The following is a 25,727-nucleotide window of genomic DNA, read 5'->3' as shown; positions in this document are numbered from 1 at the left end:
GCGCTTAAACTTTTTGAATTAAGCAGTTATGACAGTCATAACTGCTTAGTTCAAAACTTCAGGTGGACTTTTATGTAGGAATTATCTGTCACCACCAGCCAGAGGGGGGGAGAAGCTGACTCACTGGCTTCAGGGACAGAACCTCCTTGTCTGCCCAGATTGGCAATCAAGGGCTAGGCATGGGGGTCCCTTGTCAAAGCAGCCAAGAAGAAAAAGAGGCTGACAGGAGGGAGGGCAAGCCCTCTGAGCCAAGCACCATCCTGGCTACGGGCTCCTCTTTGGCCTGCCAGTCATCCCCCCCCCCAAAAAAAAATGACTGAAAGGTTCCCCTTGAAGAGGCTGCTGCTTTCCTGCTTACCAAGAGCAAGAGCCGAGGTGGCGCAATGGTTAGAGTGCAGTGGTTAGAGTGCTGTACTGCAGCTACTTTAGCTGACTGCTAGTTCAGCCGATCAAATCTCACCGGCTCAAGGTTGACTCAGCCTTCCATCCTTCCGAGGTGGGTAAAATGAGGACCCAGATTGTTGGGGGCAATATGCTATTTAGTATACTGTCTTTGGTGTAAGCCGCCCAGAGTCCTCGGAGAGTGGGCGGCATAGAAATACGAATAATAATAATAATAATTACCCAGACAGGACAACAATAGAAGGGCAGTGAGAAGTGTGGACATCAGCAACCAGGGCTAGTTCTGGGGTGGCCGCAACCCCTGCAGGTTATGTTCCACAGAAGAGGGAAACCCTGGGGACCTTTTGCTGTCCTTCCCTCCCGTTTTAACACAGCCACGTGGAGAAAGGGGTACGTACCTCTGCAGAAATTTTTGGAAGGGGCGTCTGTAGGCGTAACCAGCTCGGCGAACTCGGATGTTTTCCCTGAGGCCGAGGTACTCCACCTGGTGCTTCACCCTGCAGGAAGAAGGTTCGGGATGGAGCCCCACACACAGAAAGGGGCCCGTTGCTGCTCTCCGGCCTGCAAGGAGGGGGGCAAGCAGCCAGAAACTGACCGAAAGAGGGGAACATGATCCTTTCGAGGGCTGACCGGCTGCCCTGGAAGGAAGGGCTGCCTGAGAGATGGTTGGAAAATGGCCTTTTCTCTGGCTCTGCTATTTTGACACTGACCCGCACTGGCAAAATGCTTAAGAAAGGGACAGCATCCTACTGCTTGTGCCTCCGTCCTTCTGCCCAGCAGCTTTCCAATTTCAGCAGGCAGCAAACCGTAAACTATTTTGAACCAATCAGCTCTTTTTACAACCATCCCTTTAAAGGAACGGTGAGAATAATTACTTCAAAAATGCAGGAAGTGTGTTATCACAGCAAAAAGAGCAGGTAGTGGGATTTTTAAAGTCCGAATTATTGTGACAACCACAACTGGGCAAATAACTCTGATGTGGGAGCCGCAGCGCACACTGGCTTCCTCTCATCTCGGCCTCTTGGGACTCACCTACTCTCCTCCCAGTCGTGAGGCTTTTTGGTTTCGTTGGGCTTGATGCAGCGGATGTAATGGGGGGTGCATTTCATCAGGGTGCCCACCAGGTCGTTGGCCTGTTTCTGCGGAAGAGAGAAAAGGCTCTTTGCTCAGGTCAACAACAGCGTCATTCCCTCTGCTCCTTTGACCAGAGCCACCCGCCCTGAGGAATCCCACCTCTGCGCTTGGCCAGCCCCGAAAGCTTTGCTGGTGAGGACCGCTCCATTTGCTTCTAGGCCGGGGGCTCCTCTGCTCTTCCTCTGGTGGGAGATCCTGGGCTGCGCAGAGGGGCCCAACCAGAAGCAAAGGGACCACACAAGAGGGAAGGGCCGCCACCTCACCACACAGGTGGGCGAGAGGACAGATCGTACCAAGTCCGTACACACTACACACACTTGCCGAGAGCTGTGTTGTCATTGTCCTTTGCAGGAAGACCAAAGGGAAGGGACTGAGGAAGATGCAGCCACGCAGTCGTGGTGCATGAGTGGGGTGGACAGCTGCCAGGTGCTCTTTCAGTTGCCTAGTTGGGCGAATCTTGTTTTCACATTAAATTTCTGCAGGGCCCTTGTTTGTAAAGTCGTTTTCACAACTCAACGTTTAGCTATTCCTGGAGCAACCAGCAGCCATGTCCCCTTCGGGTGCTAAAGCCCCAAGATCTCTGCCTCTGCTGCTGCTGCCCCAAAGCACCCACCTTGATTTTGCTGCCGGCAGTGGTGGGTCGGCCTTTTTTTTCGGCTTGGGGATTCTCTGGAAACAGAGCCTTTATAAAAGGCCTAAGAGGAAGAGGAGGAGGAAGAGATCAGCCCATGGCACAAGGCAGCAGCCAGGAGACCAGGGCAGAGGCGGCTGGATTTAGTTCTCTGCCATGTGCAACCGGCAGCCCCCAGAGCCTCTGCTGACCCCCTGGCTAGAAATAGGGGGTGCAGCTTTCTTCCATTTTTAAGTAGGAAGCAGAGTGAAATGGTAGAACAAGCCCTGAAGTAACTCTGAGAGCCATTTTAGGCAAGCGGGAGTTCAGATCGCAGCCTCTCCAGCCCTGGCCCCCTCCCCAACCTTGTGACTGGCCCTCCCTTGGCCCCCAAAGATCCGCCCGTCTCTGCTGCAATGAGCCAATGGGTGAACTGCAAAGGGGGCCCTTCCGGCAGGGATTTTTCTTCTTAAGAAGCCAAAAGGCTGCCAAGTCTCTCTTCAGACCTCATCTCCTGGAGCAGGATTGAGATCTCCCTCCCCCCCTGTTAGGTTCAGCTTGCAGCTTACTCCTAACTTGTTGGTCAGGCAATATATCTGTTTCTTTAAGAAACAACTGAGCAACGTAATCAGGGTTTGCTGAGCCCTGTAATTAGGCTACAGTGCATAAATAAGCAGCACAGAGAAGCGTTCGTTCTTCCTGTGTGTTACTGAGTATTCCTGAGTCTTCCTGGTTCTACCAGATTGATACCTGACTGTTGCTTACTACGTCTGTTATATGGTACTGTATACCAAGAGTTACTAAAGTCTGTTTGCTTTGGTAAGGGAAGATACTTACTGGACTGATATTACTGTTTATGACCTTGGACTGTTTTACTGACACCGAGACTGCTTGTTATCTATAAAGTATTTTTCTCACAAGAGCCGTACGTTTATCTCCTTCCCTGTGTGTTTTCTGCTCTGCTCGTTGCGCAAGCAACAAATGCTTTTACACACACCCTAACACCCCCACCCCCCCGCCCCTTGAGCCAGCCACCCACGAGCCCATTAGCTTAACAACTCTTCTGCAAGTCTTTCTGAAAGGGAAGTAGGGAGCTTTCTGTGTTTGGAATAAGAGCTTCGCTGGCATGGCTGTGATGTTCTTTCCAGTCTTGGGAGAATCCCCACTGATCTCCTATCTCTGCATTTTGAGTCTCCCACAAAAGCCCCGGAAAGATCTTAGGTGCACATGCAGCCTGGGGAAACCTGCCTTACGTACAATTCGCTGCTTTGCATGAGCTCAATCAAGTCCATGAAGAGAACGTCTCGGTTCCTCTCACAGAATCCGTCCATGTCGTAAGAAACCTGATGGGAGAAAGGCAGGCGAGGTGAGGCACTTTCAGTTTCTTGGCCAGGAGGACACATGGCAAGGGAGAAGTCCTTCACCAGGCATGGCTGTGCCAGCTCCCGGGATAGAATTTTGTCGAAGCCAGAAATTGGGGGAAATCACAGTGTAAAGTACCTTTCCTGGGACCTTCCAGATAAATTGAAGAAAATTCCCAACAGGCCCTCCCCGAATGCCCCACTTGGGAAGGTACCTTTCCCGCATAGTGGTGAATGATGAAGCCCTGATTCCAGCTGTTGAAATGCTCATGAGTCCCAATCTGCATCTGCAGCTTCTGCAGCAAAGTTTGGTCTGCTCCTTCACCCACCGCGTGCATCGTGGCACAGACGTCGTCCAGGATGCTCATGATGCCAGGTGGATTCTGGGGGGAATGACAGGAACAGGAAGTGAAACGTAGGATAGATGCTTGGCCTCCATTTTGGATTGAAGGGTGTTGGGTGAGTTGGTTTAGTGAGTTCTGGATCACAATGGAAAGGACTGCAGCCTTTCCTGAATTCCGCTCCTGGCACAGCAGTTAACGGTATCAAGGAGGGGCGAGATGAGAGGGATGAATCTGGGGCCATGGAGACCCTCCCAGACTTACCACTTTGTTCTCTATGAGGTCACAAACTATTTTGTTGTTGAAGTAATCTATGGGAGTCCAACGTATTCCTTCCTGAACGTATTCCTCCTGCCATACAGAAATGAAGGCTCAGAGAAGCTCCCGAAGGAACTGCAGGGGTCCCCGTGCTAACCCTGCTCGACTCATAAACTTGGCAAGATCAATGCAATGGGCAGTCTGTGGGAAGCAGGGAATATCTCTGTCCCAAAGAGGATCCCTCTGCCCCAGGCCAAAGTCCAAAGGAAGAGGCCTCTGTTCAGTGATTAACGGCAGCCCAGTTTGTGTCCCATGGCAGACCTGTCTAAATCCCCTCCTCTCCAGAGCAGCTCCACAGCCCGGGGCCAAAAGATCAGCTGGCCTGCTGCATTAAGGGACTACCAGTGCAGGGCAAACATTCTTGGCAAGACAGCCACAAGAAATGGTTTGTGGACTTGCTCAGTGAGGCGGTAAGAACTATTCTGACTCGCCAGGTGTGGCCAGGGCTAATCCCTCTGCTGAGTGAGGAGAGGGAGAGGCCAGGAGTCAGAAGAGGACAGAGGCCGAGATTCATTATGTCCCTTGGGCTTCAGAACCCGTGACAAATCACTTGGTTTGGAGGCACTTGGGATCTGTTGGCTTGAAAGGAGAAAGGTACCTCCTAGGATCTTGTCCAACTCTTGTGGGACTAGATCTGAACTTTGCATCCATCTCGGATCTGGATGGAACTACTAAGCTGAAGGCCAAGGCTACCTATGGCAAAGGGCACTCTTCCTCTTTTCCCAGGGAGTGGCTCTAGCAGTCACCTCTGATGCTGGACAGACAGTTTTAACAGGCAACGTCCAGATGACCCACAACTAAAGATTTGTGTGGGAATCGTTTTTCCATTGCACAGAAGTCTTCCTCGGCTCCCTTTGATTACTTCTCCCCCCCCCCCGGGGGTGGGGGGGAAGAGTTCCAAGCCACCCCCTTCTCGGAAACAGCACAACTCAAGGAAGGAGACCCACCAAACCGTTTGAAAGAACGTATGTTGTTCCCACCAGGATTTTAGGGAGCAAAAAAAGCAAATGTCCATGCTGTTCAAAATGGCAGGTAGCAAAGGAAAATGAAAGCAGCCCTTCCTTCTCTTTGAAAGAGGCAAGCAGGAAATGGAGAAAACAGAAGTGCCCTCGTTTTAATTTTGGAGCCAGCCAGTTTTCCCACATGGGGTGGCGAGTCAGTCTCTATGGGGAAGTCATCTGATGCTATGATTGTTCTGGCTCACGAGGGCCCCTCTTAGGTCACTGGATCAGAGGGAAAATATTCCCGCAGCCGAGCAGGCCCTGGTGTTTACTCCCAGGCTGGGCGGGCTGAACCGCAGCCGTTCTCTCTCCCTCTTGCTTTGCAAGGCATTTTCAAAACAAGCATCAGCTGACAAGCTTCCCATCCGGAGGGAGGGAGGGGGGGAGAGGGAGAAAAGGACCTGCCGTTTGTTTGTTCCCGGGATTTCTCTCCCAACCTTCAGGTTTACCTGCTCTGCCTTCAGGGTGAGCTCGATAAAAATCTGCTGCAGTTTTTCGTTGACAAAATTGATGCAAAACTGCTCAAAACCATTTTTCTGAAATCAAAAACAAACCGTGGAAAGATTAATGTCAGGCTCCCCATACCCGCCTCTCAGTTTGCCACATTAACCTCTCTTTTTCAGCGTAATAGTTGAGCTGATTTGAGTGTCTGCTATCAGCTTTTTCATGGAAATCGGTGGCCTCAGTTCTCCAAAATAGCTTCCAAGACTTGAATTCCCTTTAGAACTGCTGTTTTTGGTTCTCTGCCCAACCCCTCTCCTGAGATTCTCTTTTGTTTTTGCTAGAGCGCTTCATGGCCCCTTTCTGATTTAGGTCCTGAATTCTGGCCCAGCTTACATTAAATCTGTTGTTTGAATTAATTGAGGTTTCCATTTATAGGAAGCTATGCATTTGGGCTGACCTCATCCTACTGCAAAATTTAACCTAGCTCCCTCCCACAAATGTTTTTATTGCAAAAAGGGAAGACTAATAAAGTAGTCCTGAAACATAAATAAAACTCATTCCAGCAGCCTGACCTCACTTCCAGCTAGTCCAGTGTGACCAGCATTTTCATCCTGGGTATGTTTGCTAAGAAATAACAGCCGTGTTTGTGGCCGTCACTCCTTGGTGAGCAGCCTGAGGAGAATATTTGCAGGCCGAAAATACAGACTTCCCAGCCACGATGTTCTGACTTCTGCTCCTGGCCAGGGAAGGACCCAACCCTCAGATGGGCAAACCAGAAAGGCCGTCTTCCCTGGGTCAGCAAACAGCACCGGCCACACAGCAAAAACATCGCCTTCTGCTTCAAGTCAGCTGGCCACTACCGTGCTGAGGCCGAGGGCTTCAGTTTCTGGTTTCGGCCCCCTGAACAGATCGAGGGATTGCTCCAAAACAGCCGATTGTCTTTCTTCCCGCAAAAGGACTGGCACTTTTGCTGCTGCAGAGCGTCCTGATCGATCTGTAGGCCTTTACCTGAAATATTTCAAAGCCGTAGATGTCCAGGACACCAATATTATACTCCTGATTATCTTTTTCCATCGCCTTGTTGATGGACTGTTAAAACAAAATGGGGAAAAACATATTCCCATGAAAACAAGAATGTAACTTTGAAATCAAAGGTGAATTAAACCTGAGTAAAAAGGCTGCTTGCCAAAGATTACTAAATGCCACTTGAAGCCCTGCGAGCATTCCCTCTCCGCTCTTGCCCAAGGAAACCGATGCCAGTTCTTCTGTCCCACCACCAGCCACTGGGGCTCCTGGTACTACCCCTCCTGCAAGGACAGCTCCCTCCCAATGGGCACCAAAGCCTTGAATCTCATCTGCAAAACAAGACGGAGCAGCAGAAGGCTTGAAAATAGCCCTCACAAGTTGCTGCCTTTCGCAGATCCTCCTTCTGAAACCTCTTCCAGGAAATGCTGTTGCTGAGAGGTGAAAGGAGAAAGATTCTCTCCTTGTAGATCAGTGGATGAAGGTCTTATGCCTTTATGGCTTGCAACTCTGTGTAAACTGAGGGAATATATTTGAGGATGGCAGAGTGCAAAGTCTGCAATAAATGCCTACATAAATGCCTCACGAGGGACCCTTGGCGTGTTGAAGCATCACTTACGTCCACCAAGTAGTCGAAGACCCTAGCGTGAAGCGCTTTGGCCAAGGCGTCCCTGGTGTAACACGCTTGCTCTACGTTGAGGGTCACGTGGATGGATTCTGATTGGCCACCCCACTTGCTGTCCATCTGCCTGCTGGTCAGTTTCTCCTTAAGACGGCCCTGGTCAATTCCCAGGAGGAACGCCGGGAAGGCCAAAACTGCGGGGTGTCGAAGGAAAACCACAGTGAGGCAGCGAAGGAGGAAGAGGAGGGGGGTCTTCTTTTGTTTAGACCCTACTCCCACCCAGGGCAGGGGATCTTTGGCCATTATGCAGATTGCCTGGGAAAACATTCCATGTTTTGCCCCCTCCCCCCAGATCAATCTTCAGTTCTGGACACCTTCTGGAGAAACTCTGGAGAAGGCCCTTTGCCCCTGGGTCTCTTGCCTACCAGGACGTGGCTCTTCCAGAGGATGGCCCTCTGACCCAGGAGTCCCCTCGGCCATCCCGCACCCACCCACCCCTGCTCCAGCCCAGCCCAGGAGGGGCTACCTACACTCTTCACTCTCCACTGCGGCATAGTTGCCGACCTCTTTGAAGCTGAGGTTGCCGAGGTGGAGCACTCCGGCCACAATCTGGATGACCAGCGCCTGCTCCTGGGCAGAGATGCCGATGACCTTCATGGCGTGCTGCAAAGGTTGAGAGTGGGAGAAAGAGGGTTAGAAGCCCCTCTGAAGAACTCCACCGCTTTGGATCAGCTAGCAGCAGTAAATATTTTGGTATTATTTTTAGAGCGTTGGGAACAGCTTCCTTGTCATAGTCCTAAGACAGGCTTGTGCTTTTCTCCCTCTCAAAGGGTAAAAAGGAAACGCTGATTTATTTCATTTTAAATGAAAGCAGAACATTCAGTGAGGGAGCCCACAAGAAGGCCTGGCTCTTCCAGTTCAAGACACGGTTGCTGCAGGTGGCCTCTTCTTGCCACAAGAAGCTAATTCAACTTGTGGTTTTCCAGGCATTTAAAAAAAAATAGTTTAAAAGCACAATAAGCAAAAAGCAGAAGGTATAAATCTCTGGAGCAGTAAAGCAAAAACAACTTTTCAGAGTTTATGCTCTGCAGCTGTTTCTCGCCATGTAACACTGCAAGGCAGAGGAGGTATTTAAGCAACAGCAGAAGAGAACGATAATCTGCTTAAAAATCTTCCTAAATGGCTAAATATGCTCTTTATGCATGTATGTATTTATTTATTTGCTTGCTTGCTCGTATTAAAATATGACTTGAGACTGAGGATATTATTCTTCATTTTGTCTGACTTCTCAGTTCAAGGAACAGAGCAGAAAATCAAGGAGGAAAAAACAGGAACCGTGGAGACCCAACAAACCCACAAAGATCAGCCCAGACTCCAGAAGCGTTGACCATGCGCAGGGACAGGCAAGGGAGAACCAGGAGATGAAAGCTGGGGATGATAGGCAGGGGTCAAGAAGAGTTTCCTAAAGCCCCAGGCCTTTTGTCCAGAATGGTTAATGGACGGTTTGGCATCTCAAGTGCCTCCTCCAGCCAGGGGCTTCTCAGGCACCCTCATCGTAAGGGATCCCCACGGGCCGTTGCTGCCCCCCACCCCCTTCTGGTCCTTGGAGCTGCTTGGCCAGTCTCAAAACTACACCTGGGGTCAGACCAGGAGGGCAGGTGAGGACACGGATGGAAGTGGAAAGGAGTCCCTCTCAGACCTCTTTAGCAAAAGCCGTTAGATCGAGTCAACCTTGTCTTTGTTCCCAGGCAGCTGCAATCAGGACCCTTTTCGCACAGAAGCGGTTCTTGTCAAGCGGGATGTGGGGAGGGAAGCTCTGGTAAGGAAACTTACCAGAGTTTCCTGGAAATCAGATTTGTCACTGATGTCTTCCACTTGGTAGGATCCTGAGAGGCTCAAGTAGTGATAGTAGTCCATGTTGGTGATGCCCAGGCTTGTCTTTTGCTCACTGGAAGCGCCTTCAATCAGCTGCAGGATAACACCCCCCCCCCCAAGGTAAGTTAGCCCGCTTTGTGTTGTGTTTGGGAGAGGTAGAGAATTTGGGTTCAGCTATTGAGGTGGGGGTGGGGGGAGCACTGCTTTCATCCTTACTAGGGCTTCAAAGGAAAATGGCCATTTCTTTGTCCGATGAAAACTACCCCTGAGAGCGTATGGCAGCCTTTGGGCAGGGAATCCCCGCCAATATTGGGCCCCCGGGAGAAAGGCTCAGTCTTGGATCAGAAGGTCCTATGCAGCTCGCCTGAGGAGCCCAGCAAGAGCTCCAGGGACGGCCGTAGTTACATCAGGACTGTGAATGGGGTACTTGCCGGCTGGGGGATTATGGGGGAAGTAGTCCAAAAGGCCTAAAAAACTCCAGCTGGCCCTCCCAGAGGAGCAAGAGCAGCCCAACTTGCCCAGCGGTCCGGGGGCCTCTTCTTCAACCTCCCATTCCCAGGCAACTGCTGACCTGGTAAAAAATGTGGAAGCTCCTCTCCCCGGGATTCCTCATGACCACTCGGGATTTCTCCAGCAGGAAGTTGGAGATCTTGCCTCCGTCTGGCTCCCCACCTGGACTAAACTGGATTTCAAAGTATTTCCCCTGCAACAAAGGGAGGATGTCAGTGACTGAAGGAGGCCTCTCGAGTGGCGTGGCCACAGGAGTGGAGAGCCAGAGAGCTCCCCTTCCTTTCTGGGGGTTGAAATGGGGGATCACAGTGGATGCCTGGCTCTCCCCTTATATCCCCCCACATCCTTCACCCCTGGGGGGCAGAAAGGAAGCGGGCAGAAGAAACGATGGCCCCAAACCATCTGGTGCTGCTCTGGCATAGGACCACACGGCGTGACTCACAAATCTGCTGGAGTTGTTGTTGCGAACCGTCTTGGCATTCCCAAAGGCCTCCAGAAGAGGGTTGGACTGCAGAATGATATCCTTCACATGCTGAAAGCCAGAAAGCGGAAGTCAGGCTTTGGATGAAAGTCCTCCTCCTTGCCCCCTCCCCCTCCTCCTTTTGCTGGTTCATCCAGGTGGTTCTTAGGCAGGAATCTCCCCTCCCCAACAGTTACAGAGGAGAGGAGGCATCAGGCCACCCGCCTTGACCCAAGCAGACTGAAGCAATGGCCAGTGGGCAACTGACCTCTTTCTGTACCCTACAGCTCTAACCCTCTGCCTCAGGAAATCAGGGCTTTTCTACCCAGGGGGTGCCCACCCTCAACATGAGATACCAAAAGACCTGTTTAGCACTCCTTGCATTGACACCCTTTCCGTCTTAAATCACAGATGTTAACAAGGTTGCCATTAATTACACCAGTACTGAAATCAATGACCAACTATCTCCTTTGCAGTCAGGAAGGCTCCATCCCCTGCCTCTACCTGTTTCCTGGCCACATTGCTGCCTAAGTCTGACTCACAGGGAAAAAATGGGTCTCTTCCCCTTCCTAGAAATAACTGAGCAGCTTATTTATAGAGGGCGATTAAGCCCATTCCAAAAACAACAGTTGCTCCCTCCTTGGCTGGTTACGGATCCAAACGGAGGCGGGCTGTGATCTTCCATGGCAACGCGGGAAAAAGACATAACCAGCGAGACTCTTGCAGTGCCAATAAATTACAGGGAGCCCAGACCCAAGGAAAGCAGCCGCCTGGCTTGTCCAAAAGTCTCCCTGCTCCTCCTCTCACCTGAACTTTGGGGCCTCCTCCGGATATCTTGGAGATGTAGCTCATGATGTACTTGGCTCCCACAGTCTTCCCAGCACCACTTTCGCCACTGGGAAAAATTAGGGTTAGGGTTAGATTTAGGGCTAGGGTTAGCCCTCGTTGCAACCGTTCCAAGCAGAGTCCTCAAGAACAACCATTTATGTCCCCAAAGCCTTGACCTCCTACAGTTCCACCTGCCCCGAGCCGGGAGAGCAGAACCCCCTTCCCACTGGTCATTTTGCCTGAACCCCTGAAGAATGGCCAATGCTTCATTTTCCCTCCATCCATTGGGAGCCAGGGTTAAAGCTGAGGGTACCATGTTGCATTGCCAGGCAACTCTGCGTATGGCAAGTGCTGCGCTCTAGGCACCAGCATCAGAGGCTCCCTCGTCCCTGACTGCAGGGGTGGGGTGTAAGGCTGAAAGGCTCCTCCTGCCAGACCAAGGGTTAGGGCCATCCTGGGCAGCTGCCCTCTTGGGTGCTTGAGATTCGGTTCTTCTGCAAATTTGCATGGTTTTATCGATCAGGATCCCGGTGAATTTGCTCAGTACAAAACTCAGCAGGACAAGAATGCAATATTTATGAGCCACAAGAAGCCATTCCACGGCAGTTTGACTCCTCCCAAGTCCTCCTGGAGTGTCCACGAAGTCCTTCTGGCAACAGTGGCCATTCCAGTCAAAGGTTCCTTGTAGGGCAATTGCCTTCTATTGCTTTTCCAATAAGTAGCAAGCAGATGCATTGTCTTTTCTAATTCTGTCCCTCTTGGGGCTGCCCCACCAGACCTGGTCTGCAAAAGCCTTTCAAAAATAAAGCTAGGATGTGCGACTAAAACCACTGGGAAAGAAACATTATGGGAACTCTATTTTGGTAGCTATTAGCTGTTCCCATCTACAGTTACAAAAATAGTGCAGTGCCTATTGGAGAGTTCTGAAAGTCAACACAAAGAGAAAAAAGTCATCAGGAAAAAAAAACAATGTGACTCAAAGGTTTTGGCTTAGTGTGATGACTGTGCACATACCTACTGCAGCTTAGCAGTTTGGGTCAAGAATGATGGCTTCTCCAACAAACCATGGTTTAAAAACCTTGCTTAGCATCTGTGAATGCAGTCAAAGAATTTTTGCAGGCACCAAGATCAAATGTATTTTAAATCTTGCTGCCGCTTCCTTTTTAAAAAAATAAAATAATAAAAAATAAAGAGATCGATATACTTGGCATGATTCACTTAAACTGGTAATTTTAGTCTTCGGAGAGGGGCAGCATATAAATTGAATTAAATTGAAATTGAAAATTAAATTGAAAAGAAAATCTGCTATGTATTTTCTCAGAAGTTAATCCCACCAAGATCAAGGAGGCCTGTTGCCCTGGGAAACTATGATTAGGATCCAAATCTTGATATGGCGAGTGCTCTTCAGGATGCAATCTCTTTGAGCCAGACAGATGCAGGCCATCAGCCTGGCAAGTGAGGCTCGGCTATAGGCTAAAATAAATCACGAACTTGATGCGTGGTTGAATTAAGTGAAAAATCAAATGTACATTTGCTACCAGAATAAAGAGGTTTTGGCTGCTGGAGCTTGCAGTCACAGCTGAGTCCAAACTGCCCTGTTGCTGGGCAGCCAAAAGTTTATACAGTGCTCAAGAGAAAGATCCGTTGGCAGCCAGCGAGCTTGATGGAGGCTTGGCTACCGAGGCAGGGGAAAGAGGCTCTAGGGGGGCCTTCTGCTCTGGACTGGGCAACATCCCTCTTGTAAAGAAGCATGGATCTCCTGGCCTTGGAAGGGGGACCCTCTTAGACCGGGGCCCCCAAAAGTAAGAGCCTTGGTAGTACAGGGGTTTAAGGCACCCTGTTATTAAGCTGGTTATTAAGATTAAGACCAGCTGCCTGCAATTACTGCAGGGTTCGAATCTCTCCAAGGCTCAAGGTTGACTCAGCCTTCCATCCTTTCTAAGGTAGGTAAATTGAGGACCCAGTTTGTGGGGGCAATAAGCTGACTTTGTATAAATATACAAAAGGATGAAGGCTATTGCTTAACGCATTGTAAGCCGCCCTGAGTCTTCGGAGAAGGGCGGCATATAAATCTAATTAAAAAAAAAAAAGTACCACCCGCCTTCAACCAACGGCTACTTCTAAAAAACATCAGATTTCTGCCAGGTCTGCACTTTCTCTCGGGGCAAACCCTTTCTTTGCCCTAGAACCTGTGAATCACTTTGGTGGAGCCTTATTCTTGCTGCTGCTGCTGCTGCTGCTGCTGCTGCTGGTGGTGGTGGTGGTGGTGGTTTCTTCAAGCGAAGCAACCACTCCAGCAGCCTCTTCTGGGATCAGGGAAGCCTTTGCCAGCTCCTTTGCATCGGTAGATCATCACATGAGAAGGGTCGTCGCTCATTCGCTTGTTTCGCGGCCTATGTGTACTCGAAGACACTTGGGGTGTCAAGAAAATACCCCGGGGGCATCTAAACATGGTTTATTCATTTATCAAATGTATTTGCTGCCCATCTTGAGGTTCAGGTGACTTTGAATGTCAGAATGTTCATACAGAGGAGAGAACGCCCGTGTTGTCCCACTACAGCAAAGTTGTACGTGCCCTGCGCAGCTTGATGGCAATTGCACAGTGCCAAGCTTCAAACAGAAGAAAAAATAACTTCTAAGCAAGCCTTTCTTTCCGTCCTCAGTCACATGGAGGGCGAATTCCTGTAAGTGGCAGATACTGCTTTTTTTTTAAGCTTAAGAAACCAGAAATAGAAATAAAAAAGCCACAATAATGACAAGGGGGTGGGGGGGAACCCAAACTAGCTGCTTCCAGGCTGAGTCTGTGAGCCACAAGCAAAAATGGCAGAGAGGGAGCCTCTCAGCTATTCCTCCCACTGTTTTCTCCTTTAGAAATTGCAGAACAAATTAATTGTTGGGCCCTTGAGAATCATGGACCCTCAAACTTAAATTTCTCAGGGTGGGTTTGGGAACCTCCCAAGGGGGTGGGAAGCAGGATTTGGAGACCCAGCTGGCCCAACAGAATGTTTTCTGACAAAGAACTATATACTATATACTTTCTTCATAAACCAAAGCGACATTCTGCCCCCTCCGGATGGAATGGAGACCCTGGGCAGTTCATGCAGGTGGTTTCAGTTGCTGCTGTCTTTGCTTTACCTGCTTTCACCTCTACGTTTAGGGTTCTGCAGTTTCATCTTCTCCTGCAACTTTGCAGTTAGAAGCATTTCCCAGGGTCCATTTGACTCCACTGTGCAGAACATCTGGCTCTAGTTCAGCCATCCCTCCTCCTTTCTCCAATGGACCTTCAGCCCTCTTCGTTTGTCTTGCCATCCATGCCCTTCAGTTCCATAATTTTCCCTAAACAAATCCCTTGTCCTTCTCATTCAGAGATTCTCCATCCTTGGATTGCTTACGCTCAGCATTTGCCCTCACCTGAACCCCAGGCAGTGGGCCCAGCCTCTCCCTCTGGCAGGACCTCAGGAGGCTTCCAAGCTCCTCTGGACAGCAGGAGGGAGACACACACACACACACACACACACACACACACACACACACACACACAGCCACAGACATGATGCTCCCCCCTTCCTCTGCCGCCAGCCCAGGGGCAGAAAGGAAAGCCAGTCCCTTACCTGATGATCACACACTGGTTCTCTCGGTCAATTATCATATTTCGATACATGTGGTCTGCCAGAGCGTAGATGTGGGGTGGATTTTCATACTGCGCCTAAAGGGAAGGAAGCAGTGGGGCAAACCCAAAGACTGACGAAAAGGCCCCAGGAAGGAGGAAGAAAGAGACCGGCCCTGCCCTCCCACCTGGCCATGAGGAGAACGAGGCCTGGTGAGTAAAAAGCAGGGAGCTCCGGGAAAAGTGGAGTGGCTTTTAGTGAATCCGTTTTATAATGAAAACAAGCTTTGAAAAGCTGAAGGTCACTTACGGCTCCCTGGTACATTTCAATTTCTCTCTCTCCAAAGTATGGCATCTGCTTGAATGGATTGACGGAGATGAGGACGGATCCAATGTATGTCTGCATTAGGAAAAGTCAAGGCGGTGTCATTTCAAGAAGCACAAAGGAAGCGCCCCCCTCCTCTTAGGGGGGGCTTGAGCACCTGTCCAGGTGTCACCTGATGTGAAGTTTTATTTGTTTGACTTCCGTCCTCAAAAGCAAATGGACGACTTAATCTGTGGGTGGCCTCCCCACATTTCTTGCCAGTGGCGTTCAGACAATAATGGCAGCCCACTAGAGTCCAGCCTTTGGGGCCAAGGGCAGCCTCTTCCGCCCTCGGCTACCTCACCTGGCAGGTCAGGAATCCAACCTGGCAATGCAGGCCTGCAGAGGATGGGCTGCCGTGAGCTGAGGATTTAGCTCTGTCAACCATTAGCTCATTAACCTGGTTAATGTGTACCTGCCTCATTGTTCCGCTTCCTTTGCATCTATGACGCACCCGTGTGTGACACCAAGCATTGGGGTTGCAGGACAGAGGGAAAACTACTTAAGGCAGCGGGGGCTCCTCCCCTCCTCCCTTTCCAAGTCAGCCACAATACTTTCCCACTGAAGAGTAGAACCGGTACAGAGCTTCAGCCTGCTTCACACTGGCACTACACCCAGGATAACCACACCTACCCCTTGCCATTCAACACGCCGGCCCTGCGAACACGGACACAATTAGCCCTCAGTCTTACAAACAAAATCCCATTGTTTGGGGTTAATAACTGCAGGATGATGTCATGCCATACTTAAGAAAAGAAAACCCAGGCAAACAAACCCAAACTCCCAGATGGTGCAAAACAGAAGAGATCGGAGAAAGGGATCCACCCAGGGCATCTGGCTGTAGCTCAGGAATTGGCTGTCTGAGCACCCGGAGCCCCTGGTGAAGAGGAGGGTGAGCCTTCTTCCAGCTGAAAGGCCTTTCCCGTGAGGGCCACTTTGTAAACAGTCACCAGGAATGAACGATGAGGCGGCTAAGCAGCCGGAAAGACCAGACAAGCTCAGCCTGGGAGGAAGGCAAGGGGGAGGCGGCCAGTTACCTCCAGGTGCTTTGGGTCTCAGCCGGCCCACATCAGATCGTGGGGAGAGAGCTCAGGGGTGCTATTTTTGGGGAAATTGGAACAGGCGGGGGAGGGGCAAAGCCCTGCCTGTCCAAGAATGAAACAGCTCCAGCCAGAGCCTCCATTGCTGCTGGATTCCTACCAGGAAACCAACACTCTCAGAACTTCAGGATGGAGCGGTCAGGACACAAGGTCTACCCACACACAACCCCCTTGGGCTGAAGGGAGGGCAAGGCTGCCTTGAGTCTCCTCCTCCCCCACCTTCCTCCCGGGGCCAGATGCGTGTTTATACACGCACACTTGCATTCCTTCTTCAAGGTTACATCCAACCACACATGGTGCCCTACTTGGCCCAAAGGTTGAGCAGTTCACACACACACACACGCACCCCAGGCAGGACAATCTCCCAAGGTGCAAAACAAAGCCCCTGGGTCTTTAAAGGTTATTTGCTCTTCCTATCCTATAAAGAAAGCAAGGTAAACAAAGCCACACAGGTTTGTGTGATAAGAGCAGCTCCCAGAAGGACACAGGCGGCTGTGGGGGTGGGGAGGAGCAGCGAGCGGGTGGGGGCAGGAGAATGCCTTTCAGGAGGGGCACATCCAAGGGAGGCCTCCCGTCCTGCTCTATCTTCAGTTCTGCCAATTAAAGAAGAGGTCCCCTCTATCTCTGACCCTCAGGTAAATGCCCTCCCCTCCAGCCTTCCTTGGGCCTTGAGGCTCCGTCTCTCTCTCTGCTGGCATCACCAAGGGAAGGGCAAACCCTGCCCGCTCTCTCTTTCAAGCCCAAGGCTAAATTCTGCTGCTGAGATTCTGCCAGGAGGTGTGTGCAAGCAGGATGAGGGGGTGAGGCCTGGCGTCTTCAGGCCAATGGAGTCCCTTTCTCAGGTGACCTTGCCGGCAGCAAAACAGGTCTGGCGGCAGGGCCAGGAGCCGGTTCTCCCAGGCGTTCATGCTCTTTCCACCCGTCTTCCCCTTGAACTGAGAGAGGCCTCTAGCATCAGCTGCCATGAAGTGCCCCAAGACCTCTGGAAGAACCCTCCAGTTGGAAAGAAAGTAGAACAAGTGGCTGGCTAGGAAAGGAGACTCCAACCTTGACCCTCCTCCGGTTTAAAAGCAGGTGAATAAATACTGGCCGGGCGGGAGAGTCGGTCCCACAGACCCAGGGAAGGATACAAAAATAAAGTCATCCAGGTATCGCTTCTTGAGGTTCTCCACAATGGAGTCTTCTGAGATCTTGGAGAGGAGGACCATATCATCCACGCCGCTGTGCTTGACATTGTGGCTCTGCCAGTGATACCGATAGTGGCCCTTGCTCCCCTGCCAGAGGAAAAGACCGGGAGCAGGTTAACTATAGGAACAGTGGTGAATACGCCCTCCGTTCCCCCCACCCCCACCCCACCCCAATGGTGTATCAATGTGGAGACAGAATCTCCAAGAAGGGGGATTCAAGAGACGGGGGGAAACAGCATCGCCAGCAACAATTATAGAACACAAAGTAAGAGCAGCTACATTGTTAACAAATTGTGCGTATATAAATGAATTCTGCAATAGGCATAACCTTTGGAGTCGGAAGGGACCTTAGAAATGACATGGTCCGAGCATCTGCTTAGTTCGGGGCTCACTGGCACTTCTTTTTAAGGTGGCCTCCCTGCCTTGCCGGCCTTTCCTTGTTGATTGGCTGACAGCTGAGAGACTCAGAAGCTGCTCTAAGACTAGGTGGGCTTCTCCTTCTGACCAGGCCTTCAACTGCTGGACAATGAAGGTGCAGGAGAGCAAGTCGGAAGCACCAAAGTGCTGAGAATAGAAAGCGAATTAACCGAACTTCCTTCCCAAGATAAAAGCAGCCAAAAAAGGAATGAGTGGCGTGTGATGACTTCCTAATCAGGAGGCATCTTTCCAGCCATGCTCAGAAGATGTTTCCTCCACAAAGGCGGGCGAGGCTAAACAAGCGAGCAGAAAGGCCAACCGGAAGAGCTCCTTGGCCACCTGCCTCAAAAGAGCTGGACGGAATTCTGTCAGCGGATAAAAATAGAACATGACACACTGCCCAGTTGTGGCCTCTGCTACCAGTGCAGGGTTCCAGATGTTCCTTTTAAGGACAATTGATGACCAAAACTGGGGACAGGAGAGCAGGAAGTAGCTTGTCTCAAAACAAAGCAGAGGGGGAAAAATGAGGGGAGGAGGGCTCTGCCAGCCACAGACCCCCTGGGGAGAAGAGATTTCACCCGGGGCCCCATTGAAACCCCCGGCTTCTTCTTCCTGGCAGAGAAATGCTCCTTTGCAAGCGGCAGCTACAAGGGACCTCGAACCTGAGTTCTACAATCTCTGGCCATAACTGGGATGAAGGTTTCCTTCCTCATCACGGATGCCGATTAACTTACAGTATCAGCGTCCAGTTATCATGACTCCTTATTGTGAAACATCTACCAAAAATGTTTTGCCTAGAGTCAACATAATGGCCATTCCTTTCCTTCCTTATCAAGCTCTTCGGTTTGGCCCACACCCACAAACCAAGGGACCCAGCCCTATGCTTCCAGTTGATGAAAACTTTGGATAGCTCTGCCTGGGGGGCACTCAGGCCACAGGAGCCGATGCTCTACACGACATGTAGGCCTTCAGGGGCCACAAGCCCCCCTCCAGTCTTAAAGTAGCTCTGGCAGTGGAGAGGGCAGCTTTCGCTTGGGCATTTGTGAAAAGGCTTGAAGCATGAGCAGGTCCAGGGAGAGGAGGGCAAGACATCCATTTCCAGAGGAGTGGATCCCCTAACCCTGCCGGCTGTTGGCCACCAAGAGCTGTCGGAAGGAAGCTGCCGAATCCAGGGCAAGGCCAAGGGATGGGAGAGGGCCTCGCTGCCCTGAACAGTTCAAAGCCCGGTTCAAAGGAGGAGGAGAGACCGCCACAGAAAGACAAGGCTAGGAGAGCACCTGGCTGGCTGAAGCCTGAGACTACATCTATCCAACCACCCATCTGTCTGTCGGTCTGTCCCCACATCTCTTTGAAATGAGTTTCCAGGGCCTGCCATCCTGTGCATGACCATCATAGTCCTAAGCCATGGAAAAACCGTTCCCTGGATTTCACGGAGGAAAAATGCAGATTCCCAGAAAAGCTTCTGCCCCAGAGCCAGCCCCACAGCATTCCAAAGAATTCCCCACAGAGGCCAAAATAAGCAGACTCCTCAAAGTGCGTCAACAATAATCAGCCTTTAAAATCACCAGACAAAAGCTATTCATATTTCTGTATTGTGGAAAAAAAGTCTGCTTCAAGGAGGAAGCATTCTTCAGATATCTTGCCTCTGCCTTAGCACATGGGCAGCTGTTCTCCCGCAAGAGGCTTTTCCTGCAGCAGATCCCAATGCAGCCCCCTTCATCAGCTGGTAGGGCGGACTCACCTCTAGGCCCACAGGTTGCTTTCAGGAGTGACTGAGCAGGCAGCATGAACTGTTTTACTGGCTAAAATGCTTTTGCCAGCCTTCAGATGAGGGACAATGAGCCCCTGGAGCCCATTCTGGGTTGATGTTTGCATATCAAACGAACTGTACTCCCCCCATCCCGCCCTGGGGTTCCCTGGGCATTTTATTCTCTTTGGATTCCCGCAAGGCAGAGATGCTTTCTAGCAAGCTTTCTAGCTTATCTTGTGAAGCATTGGCAGCACCGCAACCCAGAGAGTATTTAAAGCACTTGCCGTTCCACCGCTCCCCCCCCCCCCGCCTTTGCAAATAAACACACTGCTGGCTCAACCACAAGGCAGCTGTTGCTATAGACACCCCGCCCCAAAAGGCCTGTGGAGATGCTTAGAAAGCCCATCATCCACCTTTGGGCTGCATCCTCTACTTGGATCAGTCCAAACAGGAACTGCCCAGCAAGGAGTTATTTTGCCCAAGAATTCCATGGGACACTTTTCTTCCAGCACATTGAGCCTGGACTGGGGGGCCCTGGAAACTCAAGAGGACTACTCTTCTGCAGGAGGTTGCCCTCTCCCGCCACCCCCACCCCGCACAGCTCAGCCCAGCCTGGCTCCCACTCACTTGGGGGGCTGGCAGTCCTACCTCTTGAGGGGCGGGACAGGTGGGTACAAGCAGGAGTGCCCTCCGACCTTGCTCCTCTCTAAACCCAGGCGGCTGGCCAGGGAGGGTGGGGGGCGACCCCTTGGGAAACCGCGCAAGGCTGAAGGAGCCCCGCCAGGCTTCCAGTGTGCTTCTTCTTGATCTCCTGGCCTCCCAAGCTTTGCCACAACTCAGCCATCCGTGGCTCAAGGCTGGCAGTCAGCAAAGAGGGACCGGGATAATTTCCACAGCAGGCCTCCTGGGATCTCCCTCACCCAGGAGAGATGACCCAGAGCTCAGGGAGACAAGCAAAGGCAAGCGCCTTTCCCCTTGCTCATTCCTCTTCCCGAGGCTCTGTTTCAGGCAGGCAGGGAGGGAGAGGGGGCCCCTCGGCCAGATGTGCCCCGCAGCCTCTCCTTGGCAGCAGCTTTTCCTCAAGCGGCCGGCGTCCCTTGATAGCAGCACCGGTTGCTCCCAGGGCCCTTCAGTGCTGACGGAAGGAGAGTGGCCTCCCACCGCTGCAGTCACGAGGCAACCCTTCGCCTCTTTTAGCAAGGAAGACTGGGACACCCCCTCCCCTTTAAGGTGTGTTTAATATGGTTGGCGAAGGGCCTCGGATTGTTCTGCAGCATTTAAGGCATAAGAAGGTCTTAGTAAAAATTAGGCCTGCACTCCCCAAGAGGAGCTGGCAGTTGTACATTAAATCACACTTTTACAATTGCTTTATTGGTCGTTTTGAAGGTTAGGGAAAGGAGAGAAAGCTTGGAAAGGGTTCTTAACCCGTCCTCTGAAATGGAAACTTTTGATCAGACTGGCGTGACCCTGTCAGCTGGCACCAGAGGAAGCTCTGTTTCAGTGCCAGGGATCTAGGAAAAGGAAGGCAGGGATTCAAGTGTGCCTCTTATTGCCGTAAACGTCCCCGTCTTGTCAAAAAGAAAGCCAGAGTGAGGGAAGAAACATGCAGCCACATCTGGTGGTTGGGCTCCCCCTGGAAAGGCTGGGCTGTTCTGCTTACAGCCAGGGACAATCTGAGAATTTGGACGATCCACAGCTGCTCTAGAAAGGGGAGGCATTTGCCGATTTGGTCACTTCCAGGGCCAGAGAGGAGCCTTCAGCCCCCAGACCCAGACAGGCCGTGAGGAGAGCCTGCTGGCTTGGCAGGCTGAAGATTCCTCTCAGGCCCGAGCTGCTCAAACTGGGCTGGCAGGCTCAATGGCCGGACGGCTTTTTATATCACCGAAGTTCTTGCAGGAAGAAGCCCCTTGAGGTGGGGTTCTTGGGGTTCATGAAAAAGGCTCTTCTTCCACACAGCACAAGCAGAGCAATCCAAGCAGGGATGGTTTTGCCGCCTGGCTCTTACCAGTGGCATTCTGGAGATTCACTCCCCCTGCCAGCAGACCAGACGTCTGGGCGGCCCCTTCGGCCCCAATAAAAAGGAGGAAGTGGCTAATGGGCTTCTGGCCCAGGACCTTCCCCGGCGCGGCCTTCCCAGTGACTTAACTCTTCCGGTGGATCCCAGCCCTGGGCTCCGCTCAGCCGAATCCAGCAGGGAGAATGCAGGATCCAGGCTGCCCGCTGCGCCAGAAGGTGGCTGGCAAGAGGTGTGCAGCACCTGCCCATAATGGGGAGGCTTCAGTTAAATCAATGACGCATGGGCATGTTATCGGCCATGGGTGTTTCCAGCACAAGGCTGCCACACAATGCAGGTTGAGAGGCCGCAGAAAAGGAAGTCGCCTTATCTGGCAGGTGCTGGAAAGATGCAGGTGGGGCCGGGCAATCTCAAGAAGCCTTGGACTACAACTCCCATGGTCCTTGGTTCCACTGATTGTCCCCGAGGAGCCTATTGTTCGATTGCAGAAATCATCTGAAAAGATGTTGGGCTGCACACGAGGCGCAAAGAAGTTTCGCTGAAGGGGAAACTGAGCCACACCCGAGTCCCTCAGGGATTCGGGTCGCTCCTTTCCTTAATGGCTGCAAAATGAGGGGGTGACTCGCTGTACCCACCAAGGAAAATTCGGTTGGTTCTCTGCTAACCCCCCACCCCCCAAAAATTGGCCCGTTTTCCCCACTGAAAGCGGGGGTTCTTGGCACCCGAGGAAGCACCCACTACACAACAGGCTGTTTGGTTAAGAAAAACTCGCCCTTGAAGTTCAAGCATATTTTTGCCCCAAAAAGTTTAAACCGAATCTCAGATTTTATGTTTTGCATGGCCGTTTAGCTAGCTAGCCAGAAGCAATGAGGACTAATGAGCAACAGAAGCCAGAATCTGAAGGAAAAACTGAATCATAAATCAGTTCTTCTGACAAGGAAGCCTACAAGTTGTGTCTGCACAAAAGAATGGGGGAGGGGGAGGCAGTGGGATGAGTAAGCCATACTGGGGAGAAATAAAACTGATGAATGATTTTGGAATTCTGGCCTTTCTCGTAGGAGCACAGATGGGGGAGGAAGTTGGAGATGCGCCTTCCACAACGAAAAGCAGCAATGCCGTTAACTTCACATCCTCCCTGGAACGTCAAGAGTGGCTGCCCTTGAACGCACACCAGTCTCAAAGCAGCCACTCTGTTTCTCTTCTCCATCCCAAAGCTAAGGGCAGGTCAGTGAAAACCACAACTAGAATTCCTACTCAGACAGGGCCCATAATCCCCAGCCTGCTGGATCCTCCTCATGAGCCGGTGGCCTAAGCCCAAAGACACCCCAGCCAGGAGGGCCAAAGAAGGAATGACAAATCGCTACCGTGCGGGACTTGCCCACAAGTCAGGCAGGCTCCCTGTTTTGTCAACATCTTCATGCAACAGGTCCAGCCCAGCAACGGCGCAAAATTGTACACCCGGAAGGGGCCGTGAGAAGATTTGCCCTGGCTAAGGCCGAGATTGGCACTCTGGCGGCACTTTCCACTTGTTCTCCAAGAGGGGTGGGGGGGGGACGGACGAGAACCAGCAGATGTAAACTGACAGAGGAGATCCAGACTTGCCACAAGGAGGAATTTCCTGACCGAGGGGGCGCTCTCTGGAGCTTTCCAAGCCAGGCTTGGCCTGAGGGCTGCCCCCTTGAAGGCCACCAAGGTTTCCTCTGTAAGCAGACCCAACAGACCAGAGACTTGCCTTTTGCCTCTGGGCTCATTGAGACGCTGTTTGCTCTGGGCCTGCAAGACTTCTTCCTGCAGCCAGGGCAGAGGATGTCCATCCAGGCTGCCTTCTACGAGAAGAGGCTTTGCCCCAGCCACTTTCTTCTGCCAGCAAGAAACCAGGTTAAAGAAACACTTCAGTGTAGGGCATGGGTGACAAGCCAGCAGGGTCTGGTCTTTCTGTTTTTGAACTAGAACATCCAGTAAGATCAGCTCCAACTTTGTTGATTTAAAAGGCCGCTAGAGGCCTGTCCTCCTGAGGCCTTCCCCACCCCAAAGCCTCCGTCTGAAGGAACAGTGTTCCAGGAGCAGCAGAAAGGCCGTGGTTTCCATCAAAAGAAATCAGACGATGCCCACAACAGATCGGAAAAGGTGCGCCTGGCACAGCAGCAGCAACCAGCCCTGAAATGGACACCTCAGAATCTATGGGGCCATTTAGAACTGTGAGAGGCCCAGCTCTGCAGCAATCAGATGTGCAGCCAAAGGCCTGCTGGGGATTCTCGCTAGCCTTGCACTGCCAGCCACGCTCAGACCCTCTTAAAGCCCACAACGGCTTCGGGGATCTGCAGAGTGAGGAGGAAGGCTGACACAGGGTACCAAAGTCCTGCTCAATTGCACCCAGCAGCCATCCCAGGCCCACAAGGCCAAGGCAGGCCCTCCAAGGAACCCACTTGCTGGGTCACAGACCGGCTTTCCGGTCCCCACCACTCAGAGGGGCCACCGCCTGCCCTTCCTTGGCCAAGGGAGTTCCAACTTCCCGCCCTGGAGCAGGACCGAAGGCAGGACGGGGTGCGGCTCCAACAGAACCAGGTGGCTGATTCCATGATCAGGAATGTCCAGGGCTGCAGCTGGATGAAGACGCCGCACGCACGAAGGGCCTGGTCTGGCAGTGAGCAAGCAGGCTTTCGAGAAAGAGCAGTTCTCGGAGCCGACCGCCTGGACCATGGCAGGGGACCCCAAGGCCCCCAGGAACCCCAAGACCCATTCTACATCCAGGGGCTAGGCGTTCTGGCTCAGTCTGACCAATTCACTAGGATGGCCACCAAAATGGGGCAATCTGTCAAACTCAACCTTGCCACCCTCAAGCCAAAGGGTACCCACCTCTTCCCTGCTCGGCCCGCGTTGGGGTTCAGTGGGGGCAGAAGGGCAGCCACGGGCCTCCATCCGGGGGAGTGTGCAGGCCTGCCACCAAGGGCAGGTGGAGAGCATGGTGAGGTCCGTGTTGCAGGGATGCTGCAGCGCCATGAGCCAAGATGCAGCAGAGGCTTTATGAGGACAGCCTGGTCCGACGTCACCTGGGAGTCTCCCAACCAGCGGAGGATGGGAGTGGCCCAAGGGGCAGGAGCCCCTTCCTCTCCAGTTTCACCTCTCCACCAGGCCCGGATCTTCGCAAGTCAGCAAAGGAAAGAAGCCGCTTGTCAAAGCCAGACAGAATTAGAAACAGCCAGAGAAAATCTCAAGTACTCTCACTCAGCCAGAGGTTTCCATGTGGCATCTTGAGCACCAGACAGGCAGCCCTTTTCCTCCTCGGGGGTTTTCAACTGACCCTCGGCTTCCTGATTCGCCGAGGCATCCAGGCAACCCACAGGCAATTCTGGGGTGGGCAGCTTTAGGCAGTTGCCAGCACAGACCACCTTCCAAACAGCCCAGATTCTCAAGGGAGATGGTTTCCTCGCTGACCCCAGGATCCCTGGGGGGTTAGGGTCAAAATCTAACCTTCCATTTGCAACAAATGCATAAAGTGATGCTGCCAGGTTGAAAATGCAAGGAAAAAATTGCGAACAGGCTGAATTCCAGCAAACGCCACCTTCTCCTGCAGCTCTGGAGACAAGAAGGTGATGGCCCTGGGCTGCTGTTAGGGTCCAGAAGACCCCTGAAGGTACATGACCCGGCAGTTTTAAAAAACCAAGTTGAAAACTCTTCAAGATTTGGGAAGCAGCTCAACATCTCTGCAAGGGGGCCCCAGCTCCCAGGCGAGGGATCTGAGAAGCCACGGGTTAAGGAGGCTGCTTCCTGGCCCCTCTCCAAGCAGCCTGGGCTGAGAGCGCCAGAAACGCCAGCCAGCTCGGTTAAAAGCCAGGCTTGCCGCAAAACTGAAACTGGAACCCGGGTTTCCAATTGCCTTCACCAAGCAGGCCAGCCAGGGCAAAACCTTTGGCAGGAAGTCTTCTCAAGTCTTGGGAGGGGGCCAACCCTTGTGGCTGGAAGGAAATGGAGTCATCTGGGACCCGGGTGGGGGTCTGCGTGGAGCCCTGCCAGTCGCATGCCCTAGAAGGATCCTCAGGCTGGGTACTGCACCACTCACTGTTGTTCAAGCAGGGCTCCGCACCTGCCTCTATTTTGCCCAGGGGGATCCTACCTGCCCACTTTGGGGCTCAGGCGCTTCCATTTGGGGAAGCCAAATGCCCAACAACACGGACAGGGGAGTTCCTGGGTGCCCGTGCCCTGCTCTGTCACTCCCACTCTGGAGCGAAGCCCCTCAGAGCCTGGAAGGGAGCATCACCCACCGAGGAGCCCTGCTGGCAGCAGGCGAGGCCCTTTACCAGGGCGTCCTCCCCGCCCGCCCAGGGGAAGCAGGGACCCCGCCAGCAGCACCAACCATGC

The 25,727-nt window shown here is 52.2% G+C and overlaps 1 protein-coding gene across 4 annotated transcripts in view; it reads right to left on the bottom strand.

Moving 5' to 3' along the window:
• The window catches only part of MYO1E (myosin IE), a 35,191-nt gene that overhangs the window by 8,630 nt on the left and 834 nt on the right, over window positions 1–25,727 (bottom strand). Inside the window, exons 1-18 of one of the 4 annotated variants that reach the window (XM_034409293.3) lie at window positions 24,225–24,647; window positions 17,131–17,274; window positions 14,847–14,936; window positions 14,541–14,635; window positions 10,909–10,996; window positions 10,084–10,173; window positions 9,703–9,834; window positions 9,090–9,224; window positions 7,787–7,919; window positions 7,254–7,450; window positions 6,620–6,700; window positions 5,617–5,703; window positions 4,113–4,199; window positions 3,723–3,890; window positions 3,404–3,489; window positions 2,150–2,231; window positions 1,435–1,541; window positions 801–899 (exon numbers count right to left, since the gene is read on the bottom strand). In XM_034409293.3, the coding sequence (XP_034265184.2) occupies window positions 801–899; window positions 1,435–1,541; window positions 2,150–2,231; window positions 3,404–3,489; window positions 3,723–3,890; window positions 4,113–4,199; window positions 5,617–5,703; window positions 6,620–6,700; window positions 7,254–7,450; window positions 7,787–7,919; window positions 9,090–9,224; window positions 9,703–9,834; window positions 10,084–10,173; window positions 10,909–10,996; window positions 14,541–14,635; window positions 14,847–14,936; window positions 17,131–17,274; window positions 24,225–24,368 (2,045 nt within the window). In that variant the 5' untranslated portion in view covers window positions 24,369–24,647. Of the gene's footprint in view, window positions 1–800; window positions 900–1,434; window positions 1,542–2,149; window positions 2,232–3,403; window positions 3,490–3,722; window positions 3,891–4,112; window positions 4,200–5,616; window positions 5,704–6,619; window positions 6,701–7,253; window positions 7,451–7,786; window positions 7,920–9,089; window positions 9,225–9,702; window positions 9,835–10,083; window positions 10,174–10,908; window positions 10,997–14,540; window positions 14,636–14,846; window positions 14,937–17,130; window positions 17,275–24,224; window positions 24,648–25,727 lie in introns of those variants that run through there. The other 3 variants (XM_087877995.1, XM_087877994.1, XM_087877996.1) reach the window with 3 other exon arrangements.

The sequence above is a fragment of the Pantherophis guttatus genome, chromosome 13, assembly GCF_059756535.1.
Source record: "Pantherophis guttatus breed Tessera chromosome 13, ASM5975653v1, whole genome shotgun sequence".
NCBI lineage: Eukaryota > Metazoa > Chordata > Lepidosauria > Squamata > Colubridae > Pantherophis > Pantherophis guttatus.
Note: the sequence above shows the minus strand (reverse complement) of the source record. Positions and strands in the feature narration are given on the sequence as shown.